We start from the raw sequence: 17046 nt of genomic DNA, 5'->3' as shown, positions 1-17046 counted from the left end.
GTGATGGCGCCCACCCTGGGATCCCGAACGCTCAGCAAAGATGATATTAATTATAAACTACATTTCCGAATGATAAATGAGCAACAAGTCGAGGATATCACCGTAGAGCTTTTCTATAAACCACACACTATCACGCTGTTGACATTTACTGTGCTCAGCTTGATGTACTTCGCATTTACCAGGTAAATAATTTACGGTCTTAGCTGACCATGATGGATGATTTTAAGACCGAAAAGTGTTGATTCGTATGACAATGTAGCCTACTTGTCAGTGTAATTGTTGACGCAGGATGGGATAATTGGAATTAACAGTATTTCCATTGTTGTCTTCATTCATTGTCATACTGGGTTCTACAATGTAGCCTACTATTGTCAAAGTATTTCTACAAATGAAATGCTCTATCTGTTTTTATCTGTAAATTATATATTTGCCAGACTTGCCCAGTCTTTTTTTGTTGAAGACTTATGTCAATGTTAAACTTGCTTAATTGTTATTTTGTATAGTCATGCCTGCACAAGTTGCCACTACACGTGGCATCTTAGAAAAAAAACTTTTTTCCGTGGCCCTACTTTTAAAACATTCTAAAATGGTTGCAAATTAGCAAGTCTAATCTAACATTAGGACTTCGAGAGTTTGAGACTTTTGTCTTTCTCTGGCAGAGATGATACAAACCCAGACAGTAATCTGCGAGTAGGGCTGGTGTTGGTTGTCTCCTTCTTCCTGATCATTAGTGTCCTGGCTTTCCCTAATGGTAAGGCATACTCTATCAGCCTAAGGTCTTGACTGAATCAACCTGCTTTGTGCTCTGCTCTCTGAGGGAATTGAACTGGATTAATGTGACTGGAAGTCTGTTACAAGGCCAATCGTAATGATGATTTAAGACCTTTGCCAGGGTGGGCTGAGCTGTGTTCACACAAATTCACCAGTTCAATTAGGAAAGCAGACTTTTTTTGGGTAGAAAGACTCCACCAAACTGCACTTCTGCGTGTTGGTAACCACAGGAGAAGTCAAATAGGACAACTTGTCACTCTGTCCCTAAAATAACCTGAAATAGTGTTTGATTGTCTATGACAAATTATTTTATCAAGAGATTCGTAAAATTGTGCACTGTAGACTGTATAAATGCTCTGATGATGGTAAAGTCATTATTTCTCACAGATTTTCACTCTCATCCATATCAAATAAATCTCCCTTTGCACACATGCATTGAAACTTTTGTTTAGGTCCCTTCACCAGGCCACATCCTGTAATATGGAGAATGGTTTTTGGTGAGTATGAATGGCATACATTCATGATTGGTGTAGAATATAACGGACAGAAAAAGTGCATTCTCTCACATCTAAAGGATAAATTGACCATTTAAAACAGTCAAATCTAACCTATAATGGTTTGGAAGGGAATTGGACATTTTGAACAACTACCTGATGTGTGCCGTCCCTCCTCTTCAGGTCTCAGTGTTCTTTACTTTCTCTTCCTGGTTCTCCTCATCTTCCTGAACTGGGATCAAGTAAAGACAGTCATGTATTGGCTGGACCCAAACCTGCGGTATGCCACCCGGGAGGCAGATGTTATGGTCAGTGATGTTAAACCTATTTAATATAATCAATATCCACTACTACTTACTACAACTTACTAGGGTCCTACAGGATTCCGAGCTAAGATGGATGAATGGATGGTAAATAGTAACCCTTTCACCATTCAGTATAAATACATTGTTATATTTACCCCTGCATAGTGTTGGAATGATTGCCTCTGCCACATTTGGCATTCAAGATTTTAAGTAGTTTTTAAGTACCATACCACCTTTTACAATAATTGTAAATTATTTTAGCATTTAATCTTAGAGTAATTTAAAAAATTGAATAACTTCAACTCTAGCACTCGAAATGTGTAGTTTAATGTAGTGTGGCACACCTTTTCCATTCTTAAAGCACCTTTCTCACAGATCCCTTTCACTTCCTTGTGTGGTGCGGTGTTCTCTGTGGTGAGGTGTAATTGGGCTGATAGCAGCATTGGGTACTTACAATGAAATGGATCCAGTTGCTTCACTGGAGGTCGTCATCCATTTTAATGAACCCACGTAAGAAGATTGAGGGAGCTGAGGGGTACTGAAGATTCAGTGTCACTGGGGGGGACACACTTACATTCACACACACACACACACACACACCACACACACACACACACACACACACACACACACACACACACACACACACACACACACACACACACACAGTGAGTAGCTTTTATTGTCTATTTAAATTGTCACAATTAGATCTTATGTTACCCCAGTGACCGTAAACAACAGTGGCTGGACTTCGAACAGGCAGAGGAATTGTAAGAGGACTTCGTTTCCTGTATGAGGATTGTTGTTAAATGTATGTTTATGTATGAGGTCAGAAATAAACCCTTAAAGGTTAATGCTCTTTAGTGTAAGGTATTACTGTAACGGTAAAGTTAACCATGAAAACATTGGCTTGCACTTACACACCAGGAAAAATATGAATACCCTGTTAGTTGTAAGTTTTTTTTTTAACATGTCGATACATGTATGCTAGTTAAGGCATTAGAAGTATTTGTATATTATATGTTACCTATTGTGCCTTAAATTACATCAAACATTTTGTTTTTGTCAGCCTGGTTTGCTTATTCATCATTTTACCCTCGGATATATGGCTGCTTGTCATCTGCAAAGTAAAGAAAATTGATGAATTAGTACAATTACTAACATTTCCTTCAAATTATTTGATAGGCATTTCTATTGCTGTTGAATGTATTTCTGGTGTTTGAGCTTTGCAGCAGAAAATGATCCTCATCAGTGTTAAATTAAACAAACTTGATTGATCCCCCTTCATCACATGGATAATTGTTTTGTCTTCTTCATTCTTTACTCTCACTCCCTCTTCTCTCCACTTCATTGTCCCTCTCCGACCTTTGCCTGGCAGGAATATGCAGTGAACTGTCATGCGATTACCTGGGAGCGGATCCTTAGCCACTTTGACATCTTTGCATTTGGCCACTTCTGGGGCTGGGGCATGAAGGCACTGCTCATCCGGAGCTATGGCCTCTGCTGGACCATCAGCATCACCTGGGAGCTCACTGAGGTAACACAGGGGTTAAAGGCCAGAGTTCAGGGTTCACCACCCTGGGTGGTAGGATTAGTGAGGTTGAGTTAGTTGGGTTGGTTTAGGTCACTGACCTCTAAAAAAGACCAATGGTTTAGGTTGTTCCTTTTCAGTCTCTTCTCTTGCTTCACCTCACATTCATTCTGAATGCTGTTATTCTTTCCTATCCCCCTTCCGTCTCTTAGCTGTTCTTCATGCATCTGCTGCCTAATTTTGCCGAGTGCTGGTGGGACCAGTTAATCCTGGACATCCTTTTGTGTAATGGAGGGGGCATTTGGCTGGGCATGACTGTCTGCCGCTTCCTAGAGATGCGCACCTACCGCTGGGCCAGCATCAAGTGAGACACACACACACACACACACACACACGCACTTGCACTTGCACTTGCACTTGCACTCGCACTCGCACTCACACACAAATGCAGGCACTCATCTTCTCTGGGCCAGCATCAAAAGACTAGGTCACTCAGTCACAAACAAACTAATACAAACATTCAGGCACACATTATACACTGAGCTAGAGTTAAGAGTTTCAAGTCATTGTTATGCCAAGTGTACACATACTTTATGCGTTTATGTGTTTACACACTTGTAACACATGTGTCTGTGTGTTTGCAGGGACATCCATACTACCACTGGGAAGCTAAAGCGAGCTGTTCTGCAGTTTACTCCAGCCAGTTGGACATATGTCAGCTGGTTCGACCCCAAGTCCTCCTTCCAGAGAGTCACAGGCATTTACCTCTTCATGATCATATGGCAGGTGAAGTGGAGTGACATCTGCATCTTATTATTTTGTGGCAGGCATTGTAGTGCGGTAGCAGTAGTATTCCCCTCATTCAGATTTAATTTAGGTAGAATGCACCTGAGTACGCCTGCTCAGATTTATTTATGGAACTCTCTACGTACTGGGGCGACAATTGTACAGGAGGTAGAGAAGTCGTTTAGTAATCAGAAGGTTGCTAGTTTGATTCCTCACTGTTCGAAGCGTCCTTGAGCAAGACACTGAACTGCTAACTGTGATTTGCACTGTGCCATCAGTGTAGCTGTAAAATGTATATACGTATCAAATGTAAGTCACTTTGGATAAAAGCGTCTGCTAAATGACTAAATGTAAATGTAAATTGATCTCTCTTGCTTGAAGGTCATTTCCCATAAGTTTACTTTTTTCTCTTTTTCTTCTTTTCTTTTTTGCTCACTTTCCCTATCTCTCGTCTCTGGTCTCTGGTCCTGCTCCTCTCCCCTCTGTCCCAGCTCACAGAACTGAACACATTCTTCCTGAAGCACATATTTGTGTTCCAGGCCTCTCACCCTCTAAGTTGGTGCCGCATCCTCCTCGTCGGCATCATCACTGCCCCCACAGTACGGTACGAATAATTTAACTACACACCCAGCCTCACTTATTTTATGTTCAATCAGGTTTGGGATTGATACATATTGTGGATGTGTTTCCTCATTTTATTATTACATTTTTTGTTTTGTTAAATAGTTTTTCTGTGTGTGCTTTGAAACATTTAAGGCTCCACACATACTTTTTCTACACAGACTGTGTGGGTAATCAGATTCTCCTTAGAGGCCTGAAAATTAAAACCAAGATAAAGTTTGTCAAAGAGTCACTCCCGCTAAGGTTTTTTTTATCGATTTTTGATTGAATAGTAATTCCAGACAAAATGTAAACATCAAAGCACTTTTATAACTCACACAAAACTGGGCTGTGTGGCCTTCAGACAGACTGATATACTGTACTGTTTCCCACCTTCAGGCAGTATTATGCCTACCTCACAGACACGCAGTGCAAACGTGTGGGGACACAGTGTTGGGTGTTTGGGTGAGTATCACTATGTAATTGAGTATGCTTTGTGTGTGCTCCTCGGATAGGGAACATGGCCACCTGTGCATTACTGGGCCATTGGTCTCCTTGAGCTTGATTGTGTTGTGGTGTGTGGTAGCTTGGCACAGAGTCCATCACAGGCTCTCTAGAATCCCTCTGGGAAACTGCTGATGGTGGCATTCTCTTAAAGCCATGGCTGCCAGTTGCTTGTGTCTATCGGTGCCCATTTGAGGGGATGGGGGGAGGGGCTTGCTGGCAGTACGACCTTAATCAGCTGGCTTCCTATAAATGCCAAACAATGACCCTCTTCTCTCCCCACTCTCCCTCTTTTCACTATGGGCCTACATACAGTCTGCACTGATCAGTCACAACCTTGATTCATTAATTTGTGAACTAGATAGTTTACTTATATGTTTACTAGTTATTGTAGTCTTATATGTGTACAAGTTAATTGCATTTAATATGTGTACAAATGTGTTGATGCAGATTTTCTCAAAATGACACTCACATCAGTACAACCATGGTCAACATACAACTTTCCTCTCAGACGACACACACAAGCAGTCAAAAACACACACTAATGTAACACAGTTACACACTGGAGCGATTATTTAAAAACACTTCTACCAAAAGGTATTTTTTCCCTGAAATTGTTATTTTCAGGGCAATCTATATTGTTGTAGCATATAGATTACTGTGACGGACCGAGCCTCAGTTGCCGTCGAAATGTGTGGGTTTGGCCCGAAAAGCTTAGAGACGGAGTGAGAGTTCAAATATAAGGTTTTTAATGGGGTTCAAACTACCCAGGAGAACTGCTAAGGACAAAAAGCAACAGTCTCCAATAGTCTCACCTGCTCAGCCTCTAAATGGGGTAGAGGACAAATTACTGCAGTATATAACTATTTAAAGAACTGCTAAGGACAAAAAGCAACAGTCTCCAATAGTCTGCTAAGGACAATAGTCTGCTCCAATAGAACTGCTAAGGACAAAAAGCAACAGTCTCCAATAGTCTCACCTGCTCAGCCTCTAAATGGGGTAGAGGACAAATTACTGCAGTACATAACTATTTAAAATACCTGCTAAGCCTCTAACTATAGTTGAGGTCAAAAATCAGCAGTCACAAAAAAAGGTCCACATACAAGACAAGACTAGACTAACTGAACTAGACAGAACAATGAACATACAGTATATACCTGGCGGCCAGCACCATTTCTACACACAGGGGTAGACACAAAAACTAAACCATACAACAATGACACACAGACCCGGAGACATAAATATAGTATTTCCTCAATATCAAACAAAGAAATAACTATGTAAATCATAAATACATAATGTCTCACATGTTTGTAAAAACCACCTTACTCAAGTGGTATGGCCTAGATAGATAGTTCTCAATCTGTGGTACGTGGTACGCGAGCGCCCTCTAGTGGTACGCGGAAATGCACAAAAAAAAAGTAATCTGCGAAGGCAAGCTGTCCTGAATATTTTTTTCAAACTTGTTCGTTGGGCCAACTCGGGTCATCATGACAGGCATGCTTTTTATTTTGAGTCTTCAGGTCTGTTAAAAATGGAAGGTAGCTGCCTCGATGCCGTTACAGATGGGTGTATTACACGACATTTTTAAAAATCGTTGGTTTCGAGCAGCCTTTTTAAAGGCACCCAGTGCAACTTTATAGGTTTGAGACTCGAAAAATAAACATTCAATTTCTAGACTTTTTTACATTTAGTAAGTTTCAATAACTCCATACCATTACATATCGACATTCAAGGAGCAAAGATGAGACGTCGTTGTGTGGTGAGAACTGATAGAAAATAGTACACAACAACAATCGCCGGTGTGGAGAGGCCATTTTTCCATTGACTAGAATACTGCTTTATTTATTGGTGGCACCAATAAATAAAGATTTGGGGGGAAAATGGCGGCGATTGTTGTTGTTTACAATTTTCTATCAGTTCTCACCACACACCGACGTCTCATCTTTGCTCCTTGAATGTCGATATGTAATGGTATGGAGTTATTGAAACTTTCTACGTGTAAAAAAGACTAGAAATTGAATGTTTATTTTTAAGCCTCTAAAGTTGCACTGGGTGCCTTTAAGATGGCATTTACGGTAACTTGTGACGTTTGTACGCTGCAAGAACGTTATACTATTGTTATGCTATGTAGGCTAATGTGCTAATGTCAGACAGTTGGCTGAAAGACGCCTCGCAAATCACAGCAACCATTTTTGCTGGTTATAATAACGGTGCGATCGGATATTACAGTGTCTATTTATCGGTCAATTTTGAAAAATCTAAGCGCGAAACCGCCGAAAAATGCACATTTACATTAAAGACACGGCCGAAAACAGAGTTTGATAGCTGTTTATCACTTCACTGGATTGGAAGTCCATTTTCCAGGCTCTTGCTCGCCCCCTTCATTTAGGCAGAGTTAGGTTTGCCTCCTCTATCTATGTGCTTTTTCACTGTGGACAGATCAGCAAGATTAAATAGCTTCTACACATACATGAAATACATTACCTATTCTAATTCTATGGATACAAACGACATATGATAAAAGTGTCTACAAATATTTCTGTGAAGACAAACAATGAGAAAGCAAAAGGCATGAGCTCAACCCAGTTAATGAGGGATTGCACAATCTGAGATGAGGCGCATCTCGTCGCTGCCTCAGCTCGTGAGTCGCCTCTCTGTTTGAACAGGTTCGATTTTAATTATAAAAATTATTGGAATCATACAAAAATTACATTTAAAGCACAGATAAGTAGAAACATATTCATATTTATTTTATTTGATCATTATTTCTTTTTTTCTTTTCATGATGAATTTTGCTGATTGGGTTGGCCTGTGCCCGTGCAACATTCAACACAGGAATGTTAATGATTAAACTGTTACCAGAGCACAAAATTGTTTACAACAGCACACAGTTCTTTATAGATCTAGCTTCTTAATTTTGCTGTCAAAGTGCACCAGATTGATGCATTGAACTTTAAAATGTGCAAAATGTTCTTATATATAAAATACATTCCTGTGGAGCATGCCCTGGACCCTCCTAGAGGGTGTGCATCCTTGTCACCTTTTTCGTCCCTGATGAGTTTTCACCCCTGAATACTTGTTAAACCTCACTAGATTGACTGGTATTTTATATCCCCATTTGCTTGGTAGGCCTATGTTTTGATGCAGATCAGTTATTAGTATTGTCACGTACGTTTTTAAAAACAATACATGAGTTTAGATACACTTAGTTGCTTCAGTCATGTGAACAATAAATCATTATTAATATTAATGCGTTCTGTGTATTCTCTATGTAGTTACAGGCCTACGCTACTTTATTTGAATTCTGGTGGTACTTGGAGAGCCAAATAATTTCTAAGGTGGTACTCATGGTGAAAAGTTTGAGAACCACATTTGTAGTGTCCCCTCTGCCAGTCTAGGCAATTAACAGTTTCCATTAGGTGGATCCAATTGCAATCAGTGGTCTGAGTGTTTGTGGGTGCGTGTGTGTGCAAACCATGTCTGTTTGGTGCAATAGTGGTTGAAAAGATAGGGCAGGAGTGTGCGGTTCATTTACGGTGGCACCACGACCGTCACAATTACCCTTACAGGAACCCACTGTCAAAACAATAGTATGATTAAAAACAAATGTTGCAATGAGTGCACACATTGCACACATTTCTGAATGTTTTGTCTCTAACATGTGCTGATTGACAGAGCTATATGAAAACATAAACAAACACAGCAATATTACAGTAGAAGAAAAATACATAGTGTTACTGTATAAATGAAACTACTTAGCGTCATGATCAATACTGTAACTACTCTCTGATCTGCATCAGAAACACAAAATGTAACTTCTCTCTGGACTGATTCAGAAAAACAAGATATTGTCTTTGCCGAATACCATGGGAACTTTGCCCTGGTGTGCATAATCTATGCAGAGAACATATCATCAAATGCATTAAGAAATGGGGAATATGTGTGGAAATAAGATTTGTGAACCTAGGATGTTAACTGAACCAGGCCTGAACCAAAGCAGTCTGACGGAGACTACAGGAACATTATAGTGTGGTCTTTCTCTTCCTCCTCATCCTAGTGCTTGTCATTCTGGTGACCTGCACACCAAATGTTCCTTATTTTTTTATTCTGTATTTCTAATTGATGTGTTAATCATTTTATGGCTTAGTGTTTCTACCATGAAAAAGGTGTGCTTATGGTTCAGACGGCGATGTCTTGAGTTTATTGTGCCAATTGCATGTGGTTACTAAATTATCATAAATGTTACACATTGATAAATGTGCAAATAGTGTTTAAAGTTGTAAGAAATATGCATATCTTGAAAACTGACGCAAAGCTATAGGTTATTTGCTGAGAAAGCTGGTTACATTGTGTTAGCAATCAGAACAAACTTAAGTCTGAGAGTTTGTGTGTGTGAATTTAAAGTGAAATCAGACTAATGAAAACGCTATACTCTGACTCCTCACCTAGGGCCATAGCCTTCCTGGAAGCGCTGGCATGTGTTAAATTTGGCCAGGACCTCTTCTCCAAGACACAGGCCCTGTATGTGGTGCTGTGGCTTATATGTGTGGTAAGAATCTAGAGCTGTCTCTGTCTCTCTCTGTCTCCTTTTCTTTCATCTCTATTGATCTTGTATTGCCTCTGTCTCATTGGCCTTCTTTCAGACGCTCTTTCTTTGTGAATAAAGATATCATATCTCTTTGTTTTAAAGTTATGTTGAAGTCTATAAATGTTCAAAGACTGAAACAACAGCAGCAGCAAAGGAGACTGCTGTGTTTGGCCATGCTGTCAGATAGTCTTCTGTTCTGCTCTCTGTCGCTCTCTCAAATTGTGAGTGCTTTTTTGGCATGAAATGCTCAAAGTGGCTGCCAAAACAAACACAGAAAACCATCCACAAACCAAGAAAAGCAATAGGAAATGTTTTTATCCATTTCCTCCCTCTTCCCCTCTTTCCCCCAAAGGCCTTCATAACGTCTCTGTGCCTGTATGGAATGGTGTGGTATGAGCACAGCCATGGATCCAGTATGAAGGTGTGTTCAGTGATTTACACAATCCACAGTCAGGAAGTAAAGAACATGCATGTTTAAACCAATAATATGCAGCAATTTATCACTTTTGGAGGGACATTTAGACATATAAACAAGTAGAATTTGTATAATCTTCAAATACTTTTTTGAGTTTTGTATGTGAAGGACGGATAAACACACAAAGTTGTTCCCACTGGCCACCCAGGCTATCCACTATGTTGTTCTTTGGTCCAAAGATGTAAAAATGTAAGGGAAGTTTCAGCGGACATTATAATAATAATAATGCATTTTTTTTGTATAGCACACTTTCACATACTGTAACGGCAGACTCGTTAAGGTACCATCACATAATAAGGGAGACGACACAAAGTAGTAAGAATCATTTATTTGTGTTTATTTGTAAATAGGGGTATGAAAATGTAATGTTCAATGTCGTGCATGAATGTAGTGAATGAAGGCATCAGTTTGTTAGGTAAATTAATAAGAAAGTGAGCGCTAAAGAAATAGAAAGGGGGACAGATTGAGAAAAGAGTCAAAGTGCCCATGTAAGAGAAGATATCAAAATAGTGCCTACAAGAACCGAAAAGTGCCTCCTGAGAGAGAGAGAGAAAACCCCTTTTATAGCCCCACCCTAATACAGGTGCAGACAATAAAGCTATTAGGCTCAGGTCCTGCCTCTGCCCGTGCACTGGCAAGGCTGCAACCTGAAGGGGGCACAGGTGGACGTCACACATACAAAGATGTCTTAAGGTGCTTAACAGGGTCACAATAGCAATTTAAAACAGTGCATTCAAAAACAATACAGAAAAGAAATTAAAAAACAGAAACCAGGACTTTAGGGGAAGGCAGATATAAAAAGATGGGTTTTGAGGTGGGATTTAAAAGTAGTGATGGAGTCCAAAGCCCTAATGTTCTCCGGGAGCTTGTTGTGAGTTGTGGCCCCAGCGAAGAGAAGGCACGATCTCCCATTCTGGACATATTTGTCCGGGGAACTGCAAGAAGGTTTGCTTGTCCGGACCAAAGAGTCCTTGGTGTGAGATGAGGGGTGAGGAGATCCTGGAGATAGGCCGGACCGGTGGTGTTGTGAACTAGAAGTAGGACTTTGAAGTTTATTCTCTGGTTGATTGGAAGCCAGTGGAGCGAGTGGAGGACTGGGGAGATGTGTTCGGATTTCCGTGTCTTGGTGAGAACCCGGGCAGCACTGTTTTGCAACATACTGCAGCCTCTGGATGGTTTTTGCTGGAGAACCTGCCAGCAGAGAGTTGCAGTAGTCCAGACGGGAGCTGATGAATGCGTGCACCAGCTTTTCTGCAGCATGTTTGGGAAGAGAGGGTCTCAGCCTTGAGATGTTTCTCAGGTGGTAAAATGAAGTTTGGCAGATGGATTTGATGTGTGCATCAAAGGACAATGAAGAGTCCAGCTTGACACCAAGGTTTGTGACGAGTGAGGAGAGAGGGGTGGGGTGGCCATTTATGTTAATTTGGGTGATGCCGGCCTTTTTTATTTGGTGGGGCGTGCCAATAAGAATGGCTTCAGACTTGCCACCATTTAGCTGTAGTGAGTTGTTGCTCATCCAGTGATGGATGTCATCCAGGCATTTGGCAGTCTGTGATAGTGCCTGTTGTTTGTCGGGTGAAGTTCGGATGTAGATTTGTGTGTCATCTGCATAGGAGTGAAATGGGATGTTATGACCTTGAAGTATGTTTCCCAGGGGTAGCATGTAAATTAAGAAAAGCAGGGGCCCCAGGACTGACCCCTTAGGGACACCGGAGGTAACACACCTAATGCTGGAGGTGATATTGCCAAGGGCAACATATTCCTGCCGTCCTGTGAGATAGGAATAAAAGAAGTCCAGGGCAGTGCCTGTAATTCCCACCTCCTGGAGGCGCCGAAACAGGATATTATGGTCCACTGTATCAAAAGTGGCGCTAAGATCCAGCAGGACTAGTAAGCTGGGTGAGCCAGAGTCTGATGACATTAGGAGGTCATTTACCACCCTCACCAGAGCAGTTTCAGTGCTATGGGAAGGTCTGAAACCAGACTGGAAGGATTCATAAAGCTGGTGGGAGTGGAGATGGTTATGCAGCTGGAGGGAGACGACCTTTTCCAGGACCTTTGCTAGGAAGGGGAGGTTTGAGATGGGACGGTAGTTTGAGAGGTCCTCAGGGTCCAGATTGTGCTTTTTAAGCACAGGTTTGATGGCTGCCAGTTTGAGGGAGGGGGCAACTTCACCAGTAGATAGGGACCTTTTTATTATGTGGGTTGCAGTGGGGACAATGGCTGTGAGGCAAGCTTCCCAGCAAGCAAGCCTCCACAGGCCCTATACGGGCCCCCTTAGGGCTGGCACAAGGGCCCTTTGAGGGCTGCCCATGCCGGGCCCCTGAGCTTTTGCTCATTGGCAAAGTGCCGGCCCCTCATTGCTGGCCCTGCGTGGGCAGCCCTAACACAGCCCACAGGAGCCCTCACAAGGCCCACGCAGGGCCCCTGAGCTTTTGTTCATTGGCCAAGTGCTGGCCCCTCAGTGCTGGCACTGCGTGGGCAGCCCTAACATAGCCCACAGGAGCCCTCAGTAGGCCCACACAGAGCCTGCACTCATTTTTGGCTCATTTATTTATTGAATATATTTATATATAATAGTAAAACATAAAAGTGAAAGTAAAAAACTGGCAGAAACTGGCACACACACACACAAACTCTGAATTTGATCTCTGCATTTTACCCATCCAGGGTAGAGACTCACACACTCTGAATTTGATTTCTGCATTTTACCCATCCAAGGTAGTGACACACACACACTCTGAATTTGATCTCTGCATTTTACCTATCCAGGGTAGAGACTCACACACTCTGAATTTGATTTCTACATTTTACCCATCCAAGGTAGTGACACACACACACTCTGAATTTGATCTTTGCATTTTACCCATCCAGGGTTGTGATACACACAGCACACAGTGAAGTGAAAGTAAAAAACTGGCAGAAACTGGCACACACACACAAACTCTGAATTTGATCTCTGCATTTTACCCATCCAGGGTAGAGACTCACACACTCTGAATTTGATTTCTGCATTTTACCCATCCAAGGTAGTGACACACACACACTCTGAATTTGATCTCTGCATTTTACCTATCCAGGGTAGAGACTCACACACTCTGAATTTGATTTCTACATTTTACCCATCCAAGGTAGTGACACACACACACTCTGAATTTGATCTTTGCATTTTACCCATCCAGGGTTGTGATACACACAACACACAGCACACAGTGAAGTGAAGCACAGCACATTTTTCCTGCCGCTTGGGGATTGAACCGATGACCTTACGCTTTCCAGCCCAACACCCTTACCAGTAGTCCACGTGAGCTTTGTCCACCCAAACTCAAAAGTTATACGTTTTCTACCTCGGAGTTTGGTTTGACAAAGCTCAATAATAATAATAATAATAATAATAATAATTCATTTTTTTATAGAGCTTTTCTGTATACAAACACACATACACACAAAAACTTTAATTTGAATTCCTTTTGGCTATTGTACATTTCTGACTATACAGATGTTAGTTATGCTGTAACTGCATCCATTTAGATTTGCAGAACAAACACTTTCTATTTTTTACTATCATATATAAATAAATTCAATAAATAAATGAGCAAAAAATGAGTGCAGGCTCTGTGTGGGCCTAGTGAGGGCTCCTGTGGGCTATGTTAGGGCTGCCCACGCAGGGCCATCACTGTGGGGCCAGCATTTTGCCAATGAGCAAAAGCTCAGGGGTCCTGTGTAGGCAGCCCTCAAAGGGCCCTGTGTAGGCAGCCCTCAAAGAGACCTGTGTGGGCAGCCCTAAAAGGGCCTGTGTGGGTAGCCCTCAAAGGGCCTGCGTGGGCAGCCCTCAAGGGGCCTGCGTGGGCAGCCCTCAAAGTGGGCAACCCTCAAAGGGCCTGCGTGGGCAGCCCTCAAGGGGCCTGCGTGGGTAGCCCTCAAAGGGCCTGCGTTAGTAGCCCTCAAAGGGCCTGCGTGGGCAGCCCTCAAAGTGGGCAACCCTCAAAGGGCCTGCGTGGGCAACCCTCAAAGGGCCTGCGTGGGTAGCCCTCAAAGGGCCTGCGTGTGCAGCCCTCAAAGTGGGCAACCCTCAAAGGGCCTGTGTGGGCAACCCTCAAAGGGCCTGCGTGGGCAGCCCTCAAGGGGCCTGCGTGGGTAGCCCTCAAAGGGCCTGCGTTAGTAGCCCTCAAAGGGCCTGCGTGGGCAGCCCTCAAAGTGGGCAACCCTCAAAGGGCCTGCGTGGGCAACCCTCAAAGGGCCTGCGTGGGTAGCCCTCAAAGGGCCTGCGTGTGCAGCCCTCAAAGTGGGCAACCCTCAAAGGGCCTGCGTGGGCAACCCTCAAAGGGCCCTGCGTGGGTAGCCCTCAAAGGGCCTGCGTGGGCAGCCCTCAAAGTGGGCAACCCTCAAAGGGCCTGCGTGGGCAACCCTCAAAGGGCCTGCGTGGGTAGCCCTCAAAGGGCCTGCGTGGGTAGCCCTCAAAGGGCCTGCGTGTGCAGCCCTCAAAGTGGGCAACCCTCAAAGGGCCTGCGTGGGCAACCCTCAAAGGGCCTGCGTGGGTAGCCCTCAAAGGGCCTGCGTGGGTAGCCCTCAAAGGGCCTGCGTGTGCAGCCCTCAAAGTGGGCAACCCTCAAAGGGCCTGCGTGGGCAACCCTCAAAGGGCCTGCGTGGGCAGCCCTCAAAGGGCCCTGCGTGGGTAGCCCTCAAAGGGCCCTGTGTGGGCAGCCCTCAAAGGGCCCTTGTGCCAGCCCTAAGGGGGGCCATATGTGGCAGCCCGCACAGGCCCAGCATGGGTTTTCTGGGCAGCTTAGACTTTGTTGGGCTATCCGGTGACAGCCCGCAGTGAACCCAAAGCTGCAGGCCCCACTTGGGCAAGCCCACACCGGGCCTGTGTAGGACTGGTGTGGGCTGGCCCTAGCCCACAGTGCCCACACCGGGCCTGTGAAGGATTGGTGTGGGCTGGCCCTAGCCCACAGTGCCCACAGCCTGCCTGCATGGGGCCCGTTGGAGGCTTGCTTGCTGGGTTTCAATAGAGATGTGGAGATGGGATCCAAAGAGCTGGTGGAGGAGTTCATTTTTAAAACAATGCTTATCACCAAAAGACACCAATTAGCATGATGTTGTTTGGTGTTTGCAAGATTTTTTGCATGCATTTTTGAATACCCCTAAAATTGGGTTTCTGAAAGTCACTGCTAGTGAAGTTAGCACAAAATATATATGATATGATGGTTTGGTGCGTCTGTTGCATCATGAGTTGTACTCTTGTATGAAGCATACCTTTCTTTTACAACAGAGCCTATCTGAATGCGAGGACAACTGTCTCAATGAGTCGAGTGGGAGCATTCTCGATGAGCATAGAGGTATGCTTTTATGATTTAACAAGTCTGCCCTCTTGTGGCCATAACTCTCACTGTCCCCTGCACAAATAAGACATTATCATTGACTTAACCTTGACTGTATATCCCAAAACCAGTATGGGTCTTGTTTGGAAATACATCCTATGATAACTGATACAGGTGAAAAGGACTCTGGGAGCCACTGTTATCCATCCAGGCGGAGAAAAGGAGGATCTGGAAAGAGTAAAACCGTGAATGGGACAAGCAGGGAAAACCAACAGTAAGACGGAAAAGTGTGGGGAATACACTAAAATGCACTCCTGTCCCTAGAGAGAGGAAAGAGGAATAAGAAAAGAGTAGAAGTCAAATGTTGTTGGGTGAGAGTTTAAAGGAGGCTCTTTAGAGACACCAGCACCTTTCATTTTGGGTACAGGGGAAAGTGCAGAAGACATTGAAGGATGTGTCATTCACTAGCACCTCTCATCCTTTTCTCAAGCTGTTTCCTTAAGCCGCTTGACAGGACATACCCATTGTAATTTCACTAAATGTGTTTGGTATGGTCTTTGTTTGTTGTAGTTCTGTGGGGGTGGGGGTGGGGTGGATAGACAGGTGGGAGTGTATTGGGTGCATCTTCGTTATAGGGCTGGCACAGAAAAGCACATGCCTGTGTCTGTGTGTGTGTGTTTTGTTGTATTTATTTCTCTTCACTCCCTCTTCTCCTCTTCTCCTTCTCTGAATGGTCATTATAAATCATCCTGAATCTGTTTCCCTCGTCATTCCACCCATGACCGTACAGTTTACAGTTAAGTGCACGACAAGGTCTTTCTACATTAAAGAAGCATATCACATTTATGTATTTCAGAGAAGGAGAACTAGAGAAGGTTCTCTTGGTTTTGATGAACAGTTTCTATGGTTTATATCAAACATATAATGTGGTTTGGTAGAGTCATTGGCAATAATAGTTTCTACAGCCCCCTTCAAAAAGACTGAACTACATTGCCCTCTATTAAGTGTGTGTTTGAGTTCTCCCCCTCCTTTCTTTCACTCAAAGTGTACTTTTTACTGTGACATTTGATGTCAAGCAGCTTATTTTGTCTTCTGTCTTACTTAGGTACATGTTGTTTGCACTGTGAAGTGCTTTGCCTCTTAATGCCCTCAACATCTCTTACAGTGAAGCCTTAAAGTTATGTCCTTAATGATGGACTCGTGCCTCATTGTTAGATCCATTCTATATCTGTGTGCAGATATAGGGAAAAAGCAATCCAGGCTGTAGTGGTTGATGCAATTTCTACCACTGTTCCTCCATTCTATGATGAAACATTGACTCCATAGGGACTGACTGGTCCTCTAAAGCTTCATCAAATGGAATTCCTAGATGAGGTATGACCCTCCTGACAACACTTTGTGTCCTATTTCTGAAGGTGACCCAGCGCTGTTTTAAAAGTGTGCTTGAACCACTTTCCACTGTATAAATACTTCATATTTAAGGAGTGTTTTGATCAAACAAGGAGCTTGTCTCTGAAGCTTTCTTTATGAGGCTTTGTTATGGACTGGCTATTCATAGAACTCACTGCTTTGTTTTAGAAAAGGAAAGTAAGCAGAACAAAAGCTAGTACTTATTTTAATACACCCTTGAAATTTGAATCTTTAGTGCCTGTGGTGTTTCTGTGCCAC

General features: G+C 43.1%; 1 protein-coding gene across 1 annotated transcript; it reads left to right on the top strand.

Annotated features, from left to right (window-relative positions):
* Positions 1 to 3: 3 nt before the first annotated feature.
* On the top strand, positions 4 to 15656 carry ptdss1b (phosphatidylserine synthase 1b; the record flags this gene model as incomplete). The annotated part of the gene is made up of 13 exons (XM_080859695.1): positions 4 to 182; positions 660 to 751; positions 1224 to 1268; positions 1449 to 1573; positions 2949 to 3107; positions 3314 to 3465; positions 3746 to 3887; positions 4379 to 4491; positions 4887 to 4952; positions 9444 to 9543; positions 9935 to 10003; positions 15330 to 15396; positions 15553 to 15656. The coding sequence occupies 13 exons, from the start codon at positions 4 to 6 to the stop codon at positions 15654 to 15656; spliced, it is 1413 nt and encodes a 470-aa protein (XP_080715821.1).
* Positions 15657 to 17046: the final 1390 nt, after the last annotated feature.

Source organism: Sprattus sprattus (genome assembly GCF_963457725.1).
Source record: "Sprattus sprattus genome assembly, chromosome: 20".
NCBI lineage: Eukaryota > Metazoa > Chordata > Actinopteri > Clupeiformes > Clupeidae > Sprattus > Sprattus sprattus.
This window is presented reverse-complemented; position numbering and strand designations above follow the sequence as displayed.